Source organism: Siphateles boraxobius, unplaced genomic scaffold, assembly GCF_051911475.1.
Source record: "Siphateles boraxobius isolate OS27281-9 unplaced genomic scaffold, OSU_SipBor_1 6, whole genome shotgun sequence".
Classification (NCBI taxonomy): Eukaryota; Metazoa; Chordata; class Actinopteri; order Cypriniformes; family Leuciscidae; genus Siphateles; species Siphateles boraxobius.
In genome coordinates, this window is record NW_027509186.1 from 14,842,500 (window position 1) to 14,861,636 (window position 19,137).

Genomic DNA, 19,137 nt, shown 5'->3' on the forward strand with positions numbered 1-19,137 from the left:
TGCATGGTCCCTCCCCTGAGCGACCCCCACATGTGTATTTCCACTGTAAGCCTCTTGAGCATGTGTCTTTCCCTTGGCAAGCCACCTTGCCTCCCCTGGGGTTGAAATATTCCACCTGCGGCTGGACACCCCAGTGTTCTCCATATGTCTCCTTCGGGTCATATGTGTATTCTCTAAGTCCCCCCCCTCTGGGTTGGCAGTAATTGCATATTTCGCCTGAACTTGGGATATGCTCCCCAGTGTACCTTGGTATTCCTGTGCTAAATAGGAGTGCTTCGTCCGTGCCAGTCTCACGACAGGGATCTCAGATTTACGCAGGGCACTGGAAGACAGCTGAGAAGGTGGCGTGATTAGACTGATAACCCCATTCGTCGTCATTCGACGTAACTCGGAGTGACAACGAAAGGGAACGTCTCGGTTACGTATGTAACCCTCGTTCCCTGAGTAGGGAACGGAGACGTTACGTCTGCCTGCCACTTTCCGCTGTACCGCGGGGATCGCCTGAGCTCAGTCTTGGCTCCTCAGCGAAGAAACATATCTGCCTGTTGCCGGCGTCCTCCTTTTATACCCACGAGGTGGGGCGGAGTTACGCCATGCAAATTCCGCAGACCCATGGCATTTCCTTGCCATTGGCTCGTTTTGTAATACTCGAAGTCGATAGGTGTTCTAAGCGAAACCCCATTCGTCGTCATCCGACGTAACGTCTCCGTTCCCTACTCAGGGAACGAGGGTTACATACGTAACCGAGACGTTTCTTGACTCAATTTGAAAGAATGATAAAAAGGTTCAATATAAGGAGAAATATCATCAATCATTGCATACCTTAATGTTTAAGAGGTTTTTAAAAATTTTAAATAATGAATAAAACCTAAATTAATAAATTCAACTTAAATCCATAAAATGATCCCATCTGACGTTCCTGACAGAACCATTTAAGATTCTATAACCTCTTCTTCTAAGAGATTTAAACAAACACCTAAAGCTTCATTATACAGACAGGAATGAAATCTTAAATAATTGTATTACATGATTTCTTCTCTGTAAATCTAGTTGTCTTAGCTGAGATCTGCTTTTTAGTAAGGATTAAAAACTTAGAGTATGATTAGCTCTGAGGATTAGTATGAGTTTTAAAGGTCTCAATCCAATTTAAACTTCAAAGACTTAATCAGTGGGGAAAATTGGTAAATCATCATGTTTGCAATATGCTTTTCAAAAACTAAGTATGCAAACTTTAGTTACACTTAAGTGGCTGTTTATTATGTGTACAAATCAAACTGTTATTTATTAGCTAACATATCCACATTTTCGGGGTTTGTTGCAGTGGTTAAGTGCATGTCTTCATTAAACAGTGTTGTGCAACAAAATGCATACATACTGTATAATCCACTACAGTAAAAAAGGTACAGTAGCTCTTTGACAGCTTTAATTGTGCTTGAGCAAACTAAACACCTTGCTACACATATGCAATACATCCAACCGTCATCTACAGTATATGAATACACACGCTCTCCATTACATCAAAGTGAGTCTCAGTCCTCCAGACAGCGGATCAAGAATCAAAACCCTCGGCACGTTATCCACGCTGACGATCACAAGCGGAGAAAACATCTCCACTGACCCAAGATCAAACATGAGGGGCGTTACATTCTCTCCTCCGGTAAAGAGCTGCAACCTGACACAGAGCCACAGTGGAGCCAGAGAGCCCAGGTAACGAAGATGGATGTCCTGTAATGCAGTTATCCTGCGGCTACTGCGGAGAAAGGAATCCGCTCATAGCTGAACATCCCAACATAAAACTCCCCAGCAGCTACAAATAGGGGATTTGCCTCAAACTGATTGCTGACGTCCTCAAAGGGTATCAACAAAACTGGAAACATTGTTTTCTGGGATAATGGAGCAATAATTCGATTTAGGAAGTCATTTCCAAAAAGCCAAAAATGTGATTTACTCTCCCTCCACCTATAATTGAGTTTCTTTGGGAAAGGTAAACTTCAGTGGTACTAAAGCAAAGCACTTTGTCCCTTGTAACCCTGAACTGTACTGACAGTCATCAGTCTGTGCTTTTTGTGGTGTTTAAATTAGAACTTGTGGCCTGTAGACTTTTAGAAATTAAACTCCCTTTAAACACTTTTCTCACTTAGTCTACATGATACCAATGTGACATTGTTTTAAAGTATTTGAAATAAGTTTCTAATGCTCACCAAGCACCACGTATGATACAAAAATGGTACAATTGTGAAATATTATTACAATTTAAAATAACTGTTTTCTGTTTTCATATATTGTAAAATGCAATGTATACATGTAATGGCAAGGGCACACTGTCAGCATCATCACTCCAGTCTTCAGGGACACATGATCTTTCAGAAATTGTTCTAATAAGATATTTTTTTTTCCAGGATTCTATGATGAATTGAGGTTAACAACATTTACTAGTAAGAGAAACATTTTGAAAGATTTTAAAAGTCTTTACTGTCACTTTAGATCAATTTAATGTGTCCTTCCAGAATAAATATAAATATCTCACAAATTTTGAATGGCAGTGTACATAATTTTTACACATGAAATAGTTAAATTGTATGTTTATTTCACTCTTTATGTAGATGGTTGTTTAAAAATGTATGGCTATTATTCATTTTCATATTTTACAGGTATAAAAAACAAGAAAGTCTAAACATAAAAGTAATTTGAAACGTTGCAAAATCAAAATAGCTTTTTTCAAAATTCTAAATAATTGCAAGGCAACTTTACAGACTGAATTACAATATCTGGGATTACCACATAATTGTAAACATTTTTAAAATGACAAATGTGAAAATGGGGTGAACAAAAATCAACACCTGTCACAGCTGAAAAGCATGAATAACAAACAATAACACAATTCAAGGAAAAACGTTTTGCTTTTGAATAATTATCGTTTTCCAAGCCATTGAATTGAACATCTCCATTCAATGACATCAAAGTTGCACAGGCAAGATATCCGAGCTAGGGAGAAGCAGAAAAGAAAAATGATTACATGGCAAATGAGTTCTTCTACGAGTCGCCTCACACTAAAAAAATAAACCCTCAGCCACGCATCACAAACTACCAGCGCAACCTGATGTCAGCTTTGTCAAATAATTCTGCCCAGTGAAGCTTCACCACATCCCAGCGGATTTGTTATGCGTTATGTTCGACTTGTTCTTCTTTTCGCTCTCACTCACTCATCATTCAAGCCTGTCTCTATCGCCCTCCTGCATATTTTACTTTTGGCATATGCCACAGTTGAGTTCCATTAATCAGTCCCTGCTCGTATGAGAGCTGAATGTTAAACCATTGCAACTGTTGCAAGCTACAAAAAAAAAGAAAAGAAAACAGGCCCGGCATTAACCTTGTAGATGGAGACGGTTCGTGCATCCACGGTACTTGGCAATGAAGGGAAAAGGAGAACTTCTCAAATTGTTTCCAGCCCTGAGCTGCATGAGCGAACGGGTCTGTGTGTGTGTGTGTGTGTGTGTGTGGCGGTTCCCGGCTTGGCTATAAATAAGCCTGGTTGCTGGAGAGGTGGAAGTCTGCAGAGAAACTGACAGTAGAGGGCAACACGGCCTTGTCTCACTGGGAGACGCCAATTAAAACTGGACCCAAACCCAAAAGTGTGCAAACTACTCGAGAGAATGAGAAATGAGTTTTGGCACAGAGCAGATTCGAAGTAATGGCGCTGCAAGATGTCAGCAAGTCATGAGGAGTTTCAGTTTGAAAAATCCCTCACATCCAGCTTGTGTGGCGTCAAACAGCAGAGTTAAAATCTTCCGGGATGGCAGACATCCCATTGCTGATGATCAGCTACAAATGACACTGAGTATTTGCTAATAGAGGCTGTCTGATATGCTAATAAGGAAAACCGACGCACTGCTGAAGATTAAAGAATAACTTGCTCATAAGGTTGGTTAAGTTACTCTTAAGAAAGTAATTAATTACTAGCTTCTAATTACATCTTCCACAGTTACTATCAGTTAATCTCTCTAAAAAGTATTGCATTACTTATTACTAATTACTTTTTAAATCTTATATCAACTTCGACCACTTGAATAATACAAGGATATAGATATGAAACTGCTCTTATATTCATTTTAAAAAATCATGTGAAACTGCATAAATGATTCTTGAACTGGCCAAAGTATTTAAAGGTAAATTTAGACGGTTACATTTAAAACATATATTTCAACATGGGATCTTACATTCTGATGTTAAATCCAGCATTGTTTTATATAGAGTTTTATAGAGTTGTTCTATACAGTATTTCATTCAATGGCATGTGGAGTAAATGTAATTCAACATCACCGTTGGCAAAACGGGCTTTCAATAAAACTCGGCTGCCAATTCAGTAGAAAGGCAAAACAATTGTTGAAATCACTGCTACCTGACTAGAGAAAACAGTGAAAAAGGCTGTTGTTTTCCCTTTGGCCAAATAGGTAGGAAATTTCAACACCCATAATGCACTGGGCAAGTTGCTGTCCAAGGCCATTCCCCGTTTGCTATGGATAGGTTTGACCAGAGTCAAATACTGCCTTATTGTAGTTGGAAATACTTCTTAGCAAACTTTTAATCATAATGGTTTAGTTGGCTGGGTGCAAGAATGCAAAGAGTAAATGTTTAGCGGGAGTGAGTTACTTTCGGTTTCCACTGAAGGATCCAGTGCAGTGGATAAAAGCTGCAAAGAATCTTAAATATGGAGAGAACGCCACAAGGTAAAATCTGAAAAACCTTAGTGTTTCTAGTCAACATTTCAAACTGGATGACTAGGAACACAGTGTTTTAGGCCAAAAGGAGGGGAAAAAATCTGAAAGAAACTGTTCTGTCAGTTTTCCCTATAAGGGATGGCCTTAAAGGGACATCTATGTACCCTATTTACCCATAATAGTTTATAGGATACATATTACTGCTCTAAGGTATTAAAATGGTATTAAAAGAAGTGTGTTTAAATGTATTGAATGTGCATTTATGTACTTCGAATCTTAAAAGTAATTTAAAAAAAACTGAAATCAAAGGCCATGTAAGTGGTCTTAAAGGGATAGTTCACCCAAAAATGAAAATTCTGTCAGTATTTACTCACCCTCATGTTGTTCCAACCCCGTAAGACCTTCGATCATCTTCGGAACACGAATTAAGATATTTTTGATGAAATCTGAGAGATGGATCACTCCTCCATACTAGTCCATAGGCTTCTTGAGGGATTGAAACTTGCCAGCCCCGAAAAGTTATTAAAGACATTGTAAAAATAGTCCAAGACGTAGGTCTCCGCAATTACACTAGTTTAACTGACTAGAGGCCCAAAGAAAAGGAAATGAATAGTTGAAATAAAGTTGTTATTTATGTTTGTTTTGGCACATAAAAAGTATTCTCGTCGCTTGATAATCTTAAGATTGAGGCACTGTAGTCACTTGGACTATTTTAACGATGTCTTTAATAACTTTTCGAGGCCGGCAAGTTTCAATCCCTGAAGAACCCAATGGACTAGTATGGAGGAGTGATCCAGCTCTCAGATTTCATCAAAAATATCTTAATTCGTGTTCCGAAGATGAACGAAGGACTTACGGGGTTGGAACAAAATGAGGGTGAGTAATTACTGACAGAATTTTCACTTTTGGGTGAACTATCCCTTTAAATAGAGTCCACTTTCAAGGTTATGTTTCTTAAAGCGGTCATGACATGAGAAACCAAATTTGCCTTGATCTTTTGGTATATAAGAGGTCTTTGTACCATTAAAACTTCCTGCAAGTTTCATAGCTTAAGACGTCCTCCCCATTATAAACGAACAATTTATTTAATCAAGCTCTAAATACAGCTCGTTGTGAATCCATGGTATGAAGTGACGTCACGGTACGAAGTGACATACCAGTCGTTTGCATATGACCGCCTCAAGAGCAAGACGACTAAGCCTCCAAAAAAATAGAGTAATACTATAATTGCACCTAGGGGAACATAATAAAACAAAAAACAAAAGCCATGTCTTTAACACACTTAAGTACACTTTAATGTCAAATTAAAAGTTTTACTTTAAAGTGCATTTGAAATAATTGACTTAATATTTTAATATTCTTAATATTTTGTCATGCTTTAAAAGTACACTTATTGTGATGTGTTGAGTAACTTTTGAAAAGTGCACTTTGTAATAATATCACATTGACCCTTTTGGTCCCACTTTATATTAAGTGGCTTTAAGTACTAAGTACTTACATCGAAAAATAAGTACAATGTACGTATTGTGTTCAGGTTGTATTGTAAAACACTTGTGCTACTATTGAGGGTGGATTAAGGTGTAAGGGAAGGGTCAACTCTGTAATTACAAATGTGATTACATAAATTAATTACAGCTGTAATTACACGCAAAATATATTTTTAAATTTAAGTACAATGTAAAAACATGTATGTACACAATAAGTCCATTGTATCAAATTATTAATTGCAATGTAAGTACATCGTACTTAAAGCCACTTAATATAAAGTGGGACCATAGTTTTACTTTAAAGTGCATTTTAAATCATGTTTAATAATCTTTTGTCATGTTTTTAAGTACACTTATTTCGATGTGTTGGTTGGCTAACATACTATAGCCCATGTAAAATACATGATTACAATTTGATATTGCATTTAAAGATAATATTTACTAATATAAACTAATATTTTCCTAATATTACTAATATATTAGTAAAATTGGTAATATTTTCCTAAAATTTAAACTATATTTAAATCCAATTTTCAATAGAAATGACATTCAAGTATGTTTTAGTTCACTATAAATGATTGCCAGGACATTCAAAAGTACGGTAAAACCAACGTGTTCATACTTTGTTCCTGCTGCTGTATCATAAGAAACAAATTGACATACAGTATGACATACAACCAATATAAAAATAAATCTGGTGTGAAAACAAATGAAAAGTTTTGTGCATGTCTAATTCACGTTTTCTTTTATAGCTAAGGCAGCAAAAAATCTAGGTTTTGCATTTTTGCATCTATTCACACACAACAGAAGTCTTTTACATGACCTTCTACCTTCAGCTTAAGAATAATGATTAAAATCCTCCTTTAAGACAGTCGAGTATCATCACTAAACAACACCAGTCATTTTAGTCAATCTGGCCAAACTTTCACAAAAGTAGTAGCATACTCTTGCCGCATTCACTTTGGCATTTGTGCTTGTAACATTCGAGGAACAAGCATCCGTGAATGATAAAGAAATATGAATTCTTACCTTGTCCTTGAGCATCCACTGAGTCTGTGCACAGGATCCACAGGACACATGTAATGAGGAGGAGTGGAGGCTCAGCTAGGACACCAGCACATCTCGCTCGGCCTGGGTTGAAGGCCATGACACCATTGGTTACTGCCAGATAGTAAAGATTAAATACGATAATTTGAAAATAATGAATTCAGTCAATAAAAATACAAAGTAAATAAACACTATTCTACTGTCAGCAGCAGTGTTAGGATCAATGCATTACAAGTAACTAAAAGTAATGTAATCAGATTACTTAACTAGTAAAGTAACACATGTAACACATGTTTTAAATTTACAACAAAACATCTGTTACTTTTAAAATAAGTAACGCATGTTAAATTGTTTTCTCATGTTTTGACTGACAGCTCTCCTGTCATGTTGAGAGAAATCATGGTTGAGTGCAGAGGCGTTGTGTGTGCTGTGTGTGAACATGATGATTATTATAGATCTAGGATAAATGTGAACATATCTTTACTCATTTACTCACTTGCACTAAAACAGATTTCAGTATTTATCTAAATTAATTAAAAGAACTTTGGAATGCAAATTCAGAATATTATGCAAACTTCCAGAAATTAAATATGTTAAATAACACAAATACACTATGTATTTTTTATGTATTTGCTCCTAAGCCTTTGATGATCAAAATGACTTTAGGTACACATGTGTGTTGTTGTTGTTGTTGTTGTTGTTGTTGTTGTTGTTGTTGTTGTTGTTGTTGTTGTTGTTGTTGTTGTTGTTGTTGTTGTTGTTGTTGTTGTTGTTGTTTTTATTTCTGGAAGGTTTGTTTGAGCGGCGCCCTCTACTGTAGAGGTGTGAATTTGCATTTCCTTCAGCCTAAAACTTATTAATTTCACTTTGGGTGTGAAAGGGCCTTTAGATTTGCCAAAAATATAACTTTTTGTTGTTGTTGTTATTGTTGTTGTTGTTAAAAAATAAACAAGCAAGCCCAGTCCAGATGAGAAAAGGTATACACAACAGTAACTAAGTAATGCAATTAGTTACTTTTTAGGGAGTAATGCAATATTGTAATGCATTAGCTACTTTTAAAAGTTACTTTTCCCAAAACTGGTACCCTCAGCACTACGCTGCCCTGACATTCATAATGTTCATATTTCAAGTACTAAATAAAAGAGATTACAGATCATTTTTTACGTTTTGGGAACATTGTGTCAGTGGTTAAAAATGTAAAAACCACAAGTGTATGACTGTAACTGAGACTCGTTACAAGATAAATTCCCATTTTTCTTAATTTCTCAAAGGATATCTGAAAGTCAAGACATGTTCTGATATTACAAAACATTTATTTAGTAAGACGCATCCAATATGTGATTACTTCAATATCCAAGGACTAATTCTGAAAGAAAGTCGCGCACAATTTATCAGAGGCGACATTCCCGCCCTGCAAGACGTAGCCAAGCCTTCTTTTTTAATTCACTGAGAGTAAGACGACTGCTATGAAATATAACTTGCGGTCTGGAATGTCCCACTCATTAAACACAAAGCTTTTATGAACCAACAATTCATCACATTTTAACGATATGTTTGTAGAGGCGCATTCAGGCCTAAATTTATGAAGTTACCATTACACTTAATGAAGTATTATGTCTTTATGATGCCAATAACTAAAACATGCCCAGCTGACATGGAGTGCGGTTTAAGTGAAAAACTGGCAGAAGTTGCAGCTCACAATTATTACTCAGTACAATATGAAATGGAGGTTACTACACGTTATGTATGAGACATTCCTCAATGTCGGCTGTGGCAGAGACACACAATTCGTAGTAATTTAGTGTAAGCAAGTCCCTAACATGCCTAAATGATTGCAGTTAATGCAATGCAAATGAACGAAGCAATAGCATACTGTAAATGCAACACAAATCCATTTCCCTTTCAAGGGAACTTCGAGCTGCGTCAAACGCTGCGGGAACGCCCCTGCGTTGTGCGTCATGAAGCACGTATGGAATCAGCCCAATGGAGAGATGAAACGTCATAGGCGGGTGACGTCATCGACCAGGAAACTATAAAGCACCCCAAAAACACAAGCGCATTAGCTTCTGTGCTTTCAGTCGCGCTACATGTGAATCTGTCCCTGTGTGATATTGTCTGTCTTACATACCCTGCACCACACAAACAATTTATCCCTATATATATATATATTGAGAGATTATGGCGGACGAACAGCAGTTTAGAAAGTGTGTTCCTCCCTGCTCGCGTTATTTAACGAGCGGGGATACACATGATCTTTGTGTTGTTTGTTTGGGAGTTCAGCATGCCCAGTTTGCTCTCGAGGGAGCAGACTGTGAGCATTGCGAGCGTTTGCCGTTAAGGACGCTCCGCTCCCGCCGGTCGCTCTTTGAGGAGAGCGGTTCGGTGCGCGCTCCCCGCGGTTCGGGTCCCGCTTCTGCCGAGGCAGAGCGGCGGCGCTTATCGTGGGGATCGCAGATGGATCTCACAGCGGGGTTTGAGACGGGCTCTGCCTTATCTCTCCCTTCACCTGTGAGATCCAGTGCCTCAGTCCCGGGTTCGGAAGCACGCGCTGCGGTTTCTTCCGCTCGGGCTGAGGCACCAATGCTATCCAGTTCTGAGGAACTTGATGTTGTTAGTGTTGAGGGAGATGTGGAGGATTCGCCACCCCACACTCCTGAGAGTGATGAGCTTTTGGAGGTGTTAACAAGAGCTGTTGAAAAACTTAATATTGAATGGCCAGTGACTAGACAGGAGTCTGTTTCTAAATCAAAGTTGGATGAGAGATTTTTGCCGTCACGTGTGCAGCCTCCACGCCGGTGCCTGCCGTTTTTCCATGATCTCCACACCGAGGTGTCGAAATCATGGAGAAAACCGGTGTCATATAGAGTGTTTAGTCCCCAGACTTCAACATACGCTAATATTATGGGAGCCAAGGCTCATGGTTATGGTGCGTTGCCTCGTGTGGAAGAGACGCTTGCGAGCCATCTCTCCCCCGAAGCAGCATCATCTTTTAAGGCACCGGCATTACCCACCAAGCCTTTAAGAAACACTTCGGCTTTGGTGGGTAAAGCATATTCGGCAGCAGGTCAGGCTGCGTCATGTCTGCATACTATGTCAATCTTGCAGGCATACCAGGCTGATCTGCTAAGGGACATGAGTGAGAGTGAGGAGGTCAGTACTGACGTAGTTCGCGAACTGCGTCAGGCTGCTGATTTATCCCTGCGTGCCACCAGAGAATCGGCCAAATTAATGGGTCGTTCTATGGCAGCTCTGGTGGCCGCAGAAAGACATTTGTGGTTAAATCAGACTAATATTAAAGAGAGAGAAAAAGCTTTTCTTTTAGATGCTCCTCTTTCTCCCATGGGGTTGTTTGGTGATGCTGTGAATTCAGTTATCGATAAATTCCAAGAAGAAAAGAAACAAACTGCAGCTTTTAAAAAGTTTCTTCCCCTTAAAGTTCATGTCCCTGGGGCTGCTGGGCGGGAGCAGCCCCGGCCGTCTTCGAGCTCATCACATAGAGCGCAGCAGAGGCAGAGTGTCGCGTCTCGTGCTCCCCCTGCTGGACAGTGGGCTCAGCCGCGACACTCTCAGCCGAAGCCTTCTCCCAGTAGAACTGATCTGAGGACAGTTATATTGGCTAAGAAGGCTTCGGCTAAGAAGAAGTCCTGACGCCAAGCCGTTCAGGATGCTGAGGGTGGTCCCCACCGAGGCGGAAAGGTGTTCACCTCTTTTTACGGTGCCCATTCCTCCTCGGTGCCCTCAGGGGCTCGTTCTGCCAACCCCGCCTTTATGCCGGGGCACAGACGATCCCAGCGAGCGCTTTCCCGAGGGACGCTCGCTCCCTCTGAGGAGGGTCTCAGAGCGGTCAGACCAGTTGTTCCCTGCCGGTGCGCCGTTACAGGGCGCTGCGTCTGCTGCTCAAGTTACACCAGAGGCCAGTCTCGAGAGGCTGGTACCCTTAGTAGAATTTCTGGCAGAGTGGAAAAGCCTTCCAAAAATATCTCATTGGGTCCTGCAGACAGTAGAAAAGGGTTATGCTATCCAGTTCAGGTGTCGTCCACCAAAATTCAGAGGGGTTCTGCACACAGTGGTGGGCCCCGAGCAGGCTCTGGTATTGGAACAAGAGGTGAAAACGCTCCTTCAAAAAGAGGCTATAGAACGGGTTCCTCCTCCCAGTTTGGAGTCAGGTTATTACAGCCGATATTTCATCGTTCCAAAGAAGGATGGGGGGTTGCGTCCAATTTTAGACCTGCGCATATTGAATCGCTCGGTAGGGAAGCTAAAATTCAAGATGCTCACTATCAAGCAGATCGTGTCTCAAATCAGGTCCGAGGACTGGTTTGTCACGATAGATCTGAAGGACGCATACTTCCATGTGTCCATCCTTCCACAACACAGGAAGTTCCTGAGGTTCGCCTTCGGGGGCGAGGCGTACCAGTACAGGGTTCTTCCGTTTGGCCTAGCTTTATCTCCCCGCACTTTCACGAAATGCATGGATGCAGCACTAGTGCCTCTGAGGCTTCAGGGCATTCGTATTCTCAATTACATCGACGATTGGTTGATTTTAGCTCAGACCGAGCAGATGGCGGTTCGGCATCGAGATGTCGTCCTCGCTCATATCAGAAAGTTGGGGTTGAGGCTGAACGCAAAGAAAAGTGTATTATCTCCTTCCCAGAAGACCACTTTTCTGGGTGTCGTTTGGGATTCGGTATCGATGCGGGCGCGACTCTCTCCGACCCGCATCGCTTCGATTCTCTCAGCTGTGAAACAAGTGAAGCTAGGCCAGCTACTCACTGTCAAGCAGTTTCAGAGACTGTTGGGTCTGATGGCAGCAGCGTCCAACGTTATACCTTGCGGCCTGTTGTACATGAGACCGCTACAGTGGTGGCTCAGGACTAAGGGATTCTCCCCGAGGGGAAATCCGCTCCGCACGTTCAAAGTCACGCGGCGCTGCCTTCGTGCTCTGGTCATGTGGAGAGAAACTTGGTTCCTATCCAAAGGTCCTGTGCTGGGGGCTCTTTGTCGTCGCATAACGCTAACGACGGATGCTTCCCTCACAGGGTGGGGGGCGGTCATGAGTGGTCGCCCAGCCCAAGGTCTGTGGCAGGATCATCATCTTTCGTGGCACATAAATTGTCTAGAGATGTTGGCTGTGTTTCAGGCTCTGAAACACTTCCTAACAGACCTGAGAGGCCATCATGTGTTAGTTCAATCAGACAACACGTCGGTGGTCTCTTATATAAATCATCAGGGGGGCCTGCGGTCTCGCCGGCTTTACAAGTTGGCCCGTCAGATCCTCCTGTGGTCCCAAGGGAAGCTACTATCTCTGAGAGCAATGTATCTCCCTGGGTATTTGAATGTGGTAGCAGACTCCCTGTCGAGGCAGGGGCCGAGGCCAGGGGAATGGAGACTCCACCCCGAGGTGGTGGAGCTCCTTTGGTTGAGTTTCGGTCGCGCCGAGGTGGACCTATTCGCTTCCAAGGAGACCACTCATTGTCATCGGTGGTTCTCCATCACTCTTCCAGCCCCCCTGGGGTTGGATGCTATGGTGCAGCCGTGGCCGAGGTCACGTCTGTACGCCTTTCCCCCGATTGCTCTGTTACCAGGAGTTCTGGAGAGGGTCCGCCGGGACGGGGTCAGTCTACTACTAGTAGCCCCGTTCTGGCCGGCCCGAGTATGGTTTGCGGACCTGATTTCTCTCCTGGACGGTTCTCCTTTGGAGCTCCCGGTCAGGAGGGATCTACTCTCCCAGGCGGGGGGCACGATACTTCACCCCCGCCCAGAATTGTGGAAACTGTGGGCTTGGCCTCTGAGGGGGCCCAGCTCATAGACTCCGGTCTCTCAACCGAGGTTGTTGAGACCATTCTTAACTCCAGAGCTCCATCCACGAGGAAGCTTTATGCCTTGAAGTGGAAACTTTTCACTTCTTGGTGTGGAGAACACCTGCAGGACCCAGTTAACTGCCCAGTGGGTGCAGTGCTGGAATTCCTGCAGGAGCGCTTCTCCACAGGGTTATCCCCCTCCACACTAAAGGTGTATGTGGCGGCACTAGCTGCTTACCACGTCCCTTTCAGTGGAGTTTCTCTTGGGAGACACCCGCTTATAACTCGTTTCCTCCGTGGCACTTTGAGGCTGAGGCCAGCAGTTCGTACGAGGGTGCCGACTTGGGATCTGGCCATTGTATTAGAAGGTCTTTCCCTAGCTCCTTTTGAACCTATCGAAGAAGTTCCCGAGAAGTTTCTCACTTTTAAGACTATCTTTTTGCTTGCTATCTCTTCACTAAAAAGAATCGGAGATTTGCAGGCTCTGTCGGTTTCACCCTCGTGCCTGGAATTTGCACCTGGCATGGTTAAAGCTTTTCTGCATCCTAGACCAGGTTACGTTCCTAAGGTTCCTACTAATATTGTTAGACCTACGGTTCTGCAGGCTTTCTGTCCTCCTCCATTTATGTCATCGGACCAGGAGAAACTTAATTCACTCTGCCCTGTTAGGGCATTAGACGCTTATGTCCACAGAGCTGCCCTGTGGAGGAAATCAGAACAACTTTTTGTATGTTTCGGGCCACCCAGGAAAGGGTGTCCGGCGTCTAAACAGAGAATGAGCAAGTGGGTGGTTGAGGCTATCTCACTTGCTTATGAGTCGGCTGGCCAGCCTTCACCTTTGGTTGTCCGAGCTCACTCTACCAGGAGTATGGCTGCTTCTAAAGCTCTTTTGTCGGGGGTTTCCCTGAGTGATGTTTGTGATGCGGCTGGATGGTCTTCACCGCATACTTTTATTAAGTTCTATGACCTAGACTTAAGCTCTACCCCTGGGGCACAGGTGCTCTCGTCCTCTGTGCGCTAGTCTCACATGACGGTCATTTGGTCCTATGGCGACGTGGGTATTCGCGTTCCCGCAGCGTTTGACGCAGCTCGAAGTTCCCTTGAAAGGGAACGTCTCGGTTACGTATGTAACCCTAGTTCCCTGATAGGGAACGAGACGCTGCGTCGCTCCGCCATACTCCCGGCACTCCCGTTAGCGCTTCCTTCAAGCCTATCAGAAGCTAATGCGCTTGTGTTTTTGGGGTGCTTTATAGTTTCCTGGTCGATGACGTCACCCGCCTATGACGTTTCATCTCTCCATTGGGCTGATTCCATACGTGCTTCATGACGCACAACGCAGGGGCGTTCCCGCAGCGTTTGACGCAGCGTCTCGTTCCCTATCAGGGAACTAGGGTTACATACGTAACCGAGACGTTATGGATTTTTGTTGATTTCTCTCCACTAGCTGTCTGATATGCTTGTCAGTCTGTCAGATATTCTCTCTTTCACGTATTCTCAGTCTGTGTCCGTCAGACCAGTGATGTATAATGCCTGACTTTCACTTTGCCATCACTCACCCTTACACTTCACGACATGCTTGCCTTGTAGCAAAGGGTAAATAAAATCAATAAGCTTTCATTTCATATCGTAACTATTTAAGTTATTTCTCCATCAATAGCTCCTTGGCTGGAATTAAAGCACAGATATTTGCATATACAAAAGTCAAGACTAAGCATTACTGAGAATGAAGAAATGAAAGAGACTATTTTTACAGTTAGAACATTGACAGAATGCGCATTAAACATAACGTAACACCATTAATATTAATAATAATGGTACTTTTAAAAATATGTCTAAAATACTTTTTTAAATAAAGTAGGCCTGTCTTTTAGTAGTTTAATAAAAGTTTCTGTATTTTATATAAAGCAGTTCCCCTCATGGGAGCCGCTGTTGAGATCACATGACCAGTATAATACTGTATATTTTATCTCTATAACCTCTAATTTACTGGACAGTAGCAGTCACAGAAATGGCTGTGGCTGACTGCAAATTGCTGATGACTGTGACATAACCAACAATTATGGCTTTTATAGATCAGATTCACACTGCTAGGTGTCCAAGACCACTGTAAAATTGGCCAGAAAATAAAAATATAAATAAGGGAAAATATATAACAGACCCGGGTAACGGGTTCGATTGACCATTGTCTAATTCAATATTGGGCTGGTCCGGATACTGAAATAAACATGAACAAAGTGATATTGTTATACTTTAATGTCATTTTTCTTTCCTTTTTCTTTTTTTTTTTTTTTTTTTGCAGTTTGAAAGTTTCTGCTCTTAAACTGCATTTAAAAAAATAATAATAATACAATTATCTTAATATTTCTATTTTTTAAAATTTGAGATTTTTTTTTCAATTGTTAATAAGGTGTAAACCACGGCTAGCAGTGTAGGCTACATTAAACAATTTTATTCCACGATCAATGCAAAGAACTACCCGATACAAAGCGGAGTGTATTCAAAGTGTTTAAAGCACAGCTAGCCGTGTATTATCCCTATACCATGGTCATTTGCCATCATTGACAATCAAGCTGTCAATGATGTTTGCAGCGCTAAATTATGGACATGTTAGAATGATGATAGTTTGTCTTCTCAGCTACCACTCCTCTGTCTCTACTTACTAACACGAGATAAAGTAGTGTGGTAAAGTTAAAATTTATTTGATTATACAGTGCAGGTATTTCTACCAGCAATGACGTGTGTCCCCCGCTGAAGCTGTGAGTTTATTTATTTATTTATTTATTTGTAAGGCGATGTTACAACCTCCTTGCTGAGTAAATAATATAGCGATTCAGTCGTGAGCTTAAACTCGCGAGGCAGCGTTGACAAGTTTCTGTCTTCCTGCTTGTGTGTGCGCGTATCACGATATACGAACTCTGTGTGTGGTGATGTATGTACGCGTATGTGCGCTATTAAAGCATTAATTTATACAGAACGGTGATAGAACGGACTTGGAACTACCCGTTTTACTTCACTCCCTGCAGGCAATCAGAATCGAGTATTCAGTATAATAAAGTTGACCAGCACTGATTAATGATGTGTTTTTTTTAATCTCTTTCATTGTAACTGCATGAAAAATAAAGACCTGCACATTTCTTTAACAGATCACCAAATAGTAGTTAGCTTGTCATGACTACACCAAATTTATATTTAAAAAAACAAACAAAAAAAAACACACGTTTCATAATTCTCGGTATGGCAACAATAAATTAATAACTCAAATGAACACAATTAATAATTAACAAATGTGCCTATACAACAAGTATATCCATTCGTATCTATCGTAAATGCTAAAAAATATTTAAATAATAATATTTATAAAGTTGGATATAGAGTTGGCCTCATTTTGACTTGCATAAATACTGTAAACTCACATAAAGCAATATACTAGACAGCAAATCTCAACATGCCTGATTTTCCAAAAAATGTAAGCAGATTAGCCTATCGTCCTAGATGGATGTGTCTTTATCCGCATGCATACAGTATACTGTCAGGTTTTGTCACCGCAGTCTTATGGGGAAAGACGACCCAGATGCAAAATGAACAAGGGATGGAATTTTATTGACAAGACACAATAGGGATGGTTAAGAGTGAGTATGATCCAAACAGTAGGACAAGACAGTCAACAGGAGAAAGGGAAGACAGATGAGATCCGACCCGGGCAGGGCTATGATGGAAAATCGAGGAGATGGAGAATGTTGTAAACCTTCTTCTTCTTAAGTGTAGAAAAACTCAGAAGCGAAGACCAGGAGACTTGGGGGTATCTTTTAAGCAGGATTATTTATTTGCTGTAGTCTGCTTCGTCCAAAATCTTACCCAAGTCAAGTCTAACTAAGGGAACTTTACATTGTAGTTTATATACATTTCAAGGGGGAGGGATTAGATATAGGTGGAGACTCTCTGAAACAAAGCAAATGTAAAAGTGAAACAGAGAAAGGCCAAATCAAAACAGAAACCAAAAAATAAGGCTTGAAAAACCTAGAGCAAAAGACTGGAACTAGACTAAAGCAAATTCAAAATAATAAAATGCAACAGCTAGATGTGTCAGGAAACACTGTCTAAAAGAACAGTTGACAAGTAAGAATCTCATCCACTACATACACATGCAACGAACCAGCAGAGACATGAGGGAAAGGAGCACAGTATAAAGGGAACAGAGCACATGAGGATCAGGTGAGCACAGTTAGTGAAACAAGGACCAGACAAGGACTAAACAAGGTGGCGTGGGAAAGGAAAACCAGGAAGTGGTACAAGAGGAGCAAATGGCCAACACAAAGAAAGCCATGTGCTTAGGCACAAGACAAACAAAGACACAGACGCAGAACCCTGACTGTATACTTGCATAGAGCGATTGAACATGTCTCAACTGCCTGATTACATGTATAGTTTTAAAATGTAAACAATATTATTGTCCAGCTCTTATCTGCTGATATTAAGATATTACAAACATTAACATTATGATTTCCCATAAAGCTACTTTGAAACGGGTGTTGTGAAAAGTGCTACACAACAAATTTGATTTTGAAGAATTTGAATAATTAAAGTTTTTCAGTTAACTGACCCTTTAAAACTCTATCCTACTGTAGTATAGTCGATATCACAAGAACCATTCCGTTTCAAACCTGCATCTACACTGACAAAAGTAGGCGCCACAGAGAAGACTAATTCCCCTGATCAATATCTACTTCCACGTCGGGCTGGAGTTCAGCGTGGATGGCAGTGGTCAATGACTCTTGCTCAGAGGTCCGGGGCAGTGCTGGACACAGGCCCAGGAGAGACAGATTGGTGAAGAGTGGGACGGCTACAGCCAGGCGCCTGGATTCCTTTCATCCTCCCCCCCCTCCTCCTCCTTCTGTCTGCTAGATCAACATGCGCCACGGCTCTCAAACACAACAACCTGTTTGAGATTAGCCATCGAACGGGCTGTTCTGCATAACGACAGCCTTACAGGCACCCACAATTACATGGCTTTTATCTTGTCACGTCAGGATATGTGTAAGGAGCTGTCCGTGGTTCTGAACGCTGTTGGATCGGTTCACGCTGTGGAGGTGTGGACGCAGAAGACGTGCTGTCCATCGGCCTGTCAGAATGTAATTATGTGGGAGCCTCGGAGTGCCAAGACAGAAAAAAAAAAGAAAAGAAAAAAACACAGTCGAGGTCTTGGAGGGCAAGTGTGCCACCGTGGATTTCGGCAAACTCTCCTGAGCGTGGCAGGCCTCTGCCAAATCACAAAACCGTTAGACGCCTCACTCAACAGAGAGGAGATCTTCAATGGTGATGTTGACACAAACCAATTAAATTCTCCTCTGCTGTAAGCTTGACATGCTGTGAGTATTTATCATGATTTGTAAAACATTTTCCCCCAGCTTAAATTAAGGTGTTCTTGCATTAGGCAATGATGGAAATGTCTCTTTTGGTATTTTATTTTTTAGTTTGTTTTTTTGATACAAAATACAATAAAACAAAATGAAATAAAATGCATTCATCACTAATATATGGAATGTTGAATCAGCCCACATTTAAAAAGGGATTAATTAAAAGTAAGCTAATATTATATAAATAAAACTACAAATCAAAACAGAACAAAATCAAAATGCATTCATTCAAACTGCATTCATTACTTATATATGGGATGTTGAATAAGCCCACATTTAAAAAGAGATGCATAAAAAATAAGATAATGCTATATAAATAAACCTAAATAATAAAATCATATTCATTAATAATCACTAATACATTATCTGGGATGTTAAATATGTCCACATTTAAAAAGATATATATTAAAATAAATAAGCTAATATTATATAAGTAATCCTATAATAAAATAAAACACATTTATCACTAATATCTGGGATATCTGTGATGAAAAAGATACATCAAATAAGTTAATATTATATAAATACACCTACATAATAAAATAAAATGCATTAATCACTAATATCTGAATTAGCCCACATTTAAAAAAAAAGCCAATATTATTTAAATTAGCCTAAATAAAGAACTAAAACAAATTAAAATAATAAATATGATTCATATTTATATGTA

The 19,137-nt window shown here is 40.9% G+C and overlaps 1 protein-coding gene across 6 annotated transcripts in view; it reads right to left on the reverse strand.

The window, feature by feature from the left end:
• The window catches only part of robo2 (roundabout, axon guidance receptor, homolog 2 (Drosophila)), a 516,011-nt gene that overhangs the window by 494,924 nt on the left and 1,950 nt on the right, over positions 1–19,137 (reverse strand). For 5 of the 6 annotated variants that reach the window (XM_077207775.1, XM_077207769.1, XM_077207773.1 and 2 more), the window contains exon 2: positions 7,235–7,366. In XM_077207775.1, coding sequence (XP_077063890.1) covers positions 7,235–7,352 — 118 coding nt within the window. In that variant the 5' untranslated portion in view covers positions 7,353–7,366. Of the gene's footprint in view, positions 1–7,234; positions 7,367–19,137 lie in introns of those variants that run through there. The other variant, XM_077207758.1, reaches the window with a different exon arrangement.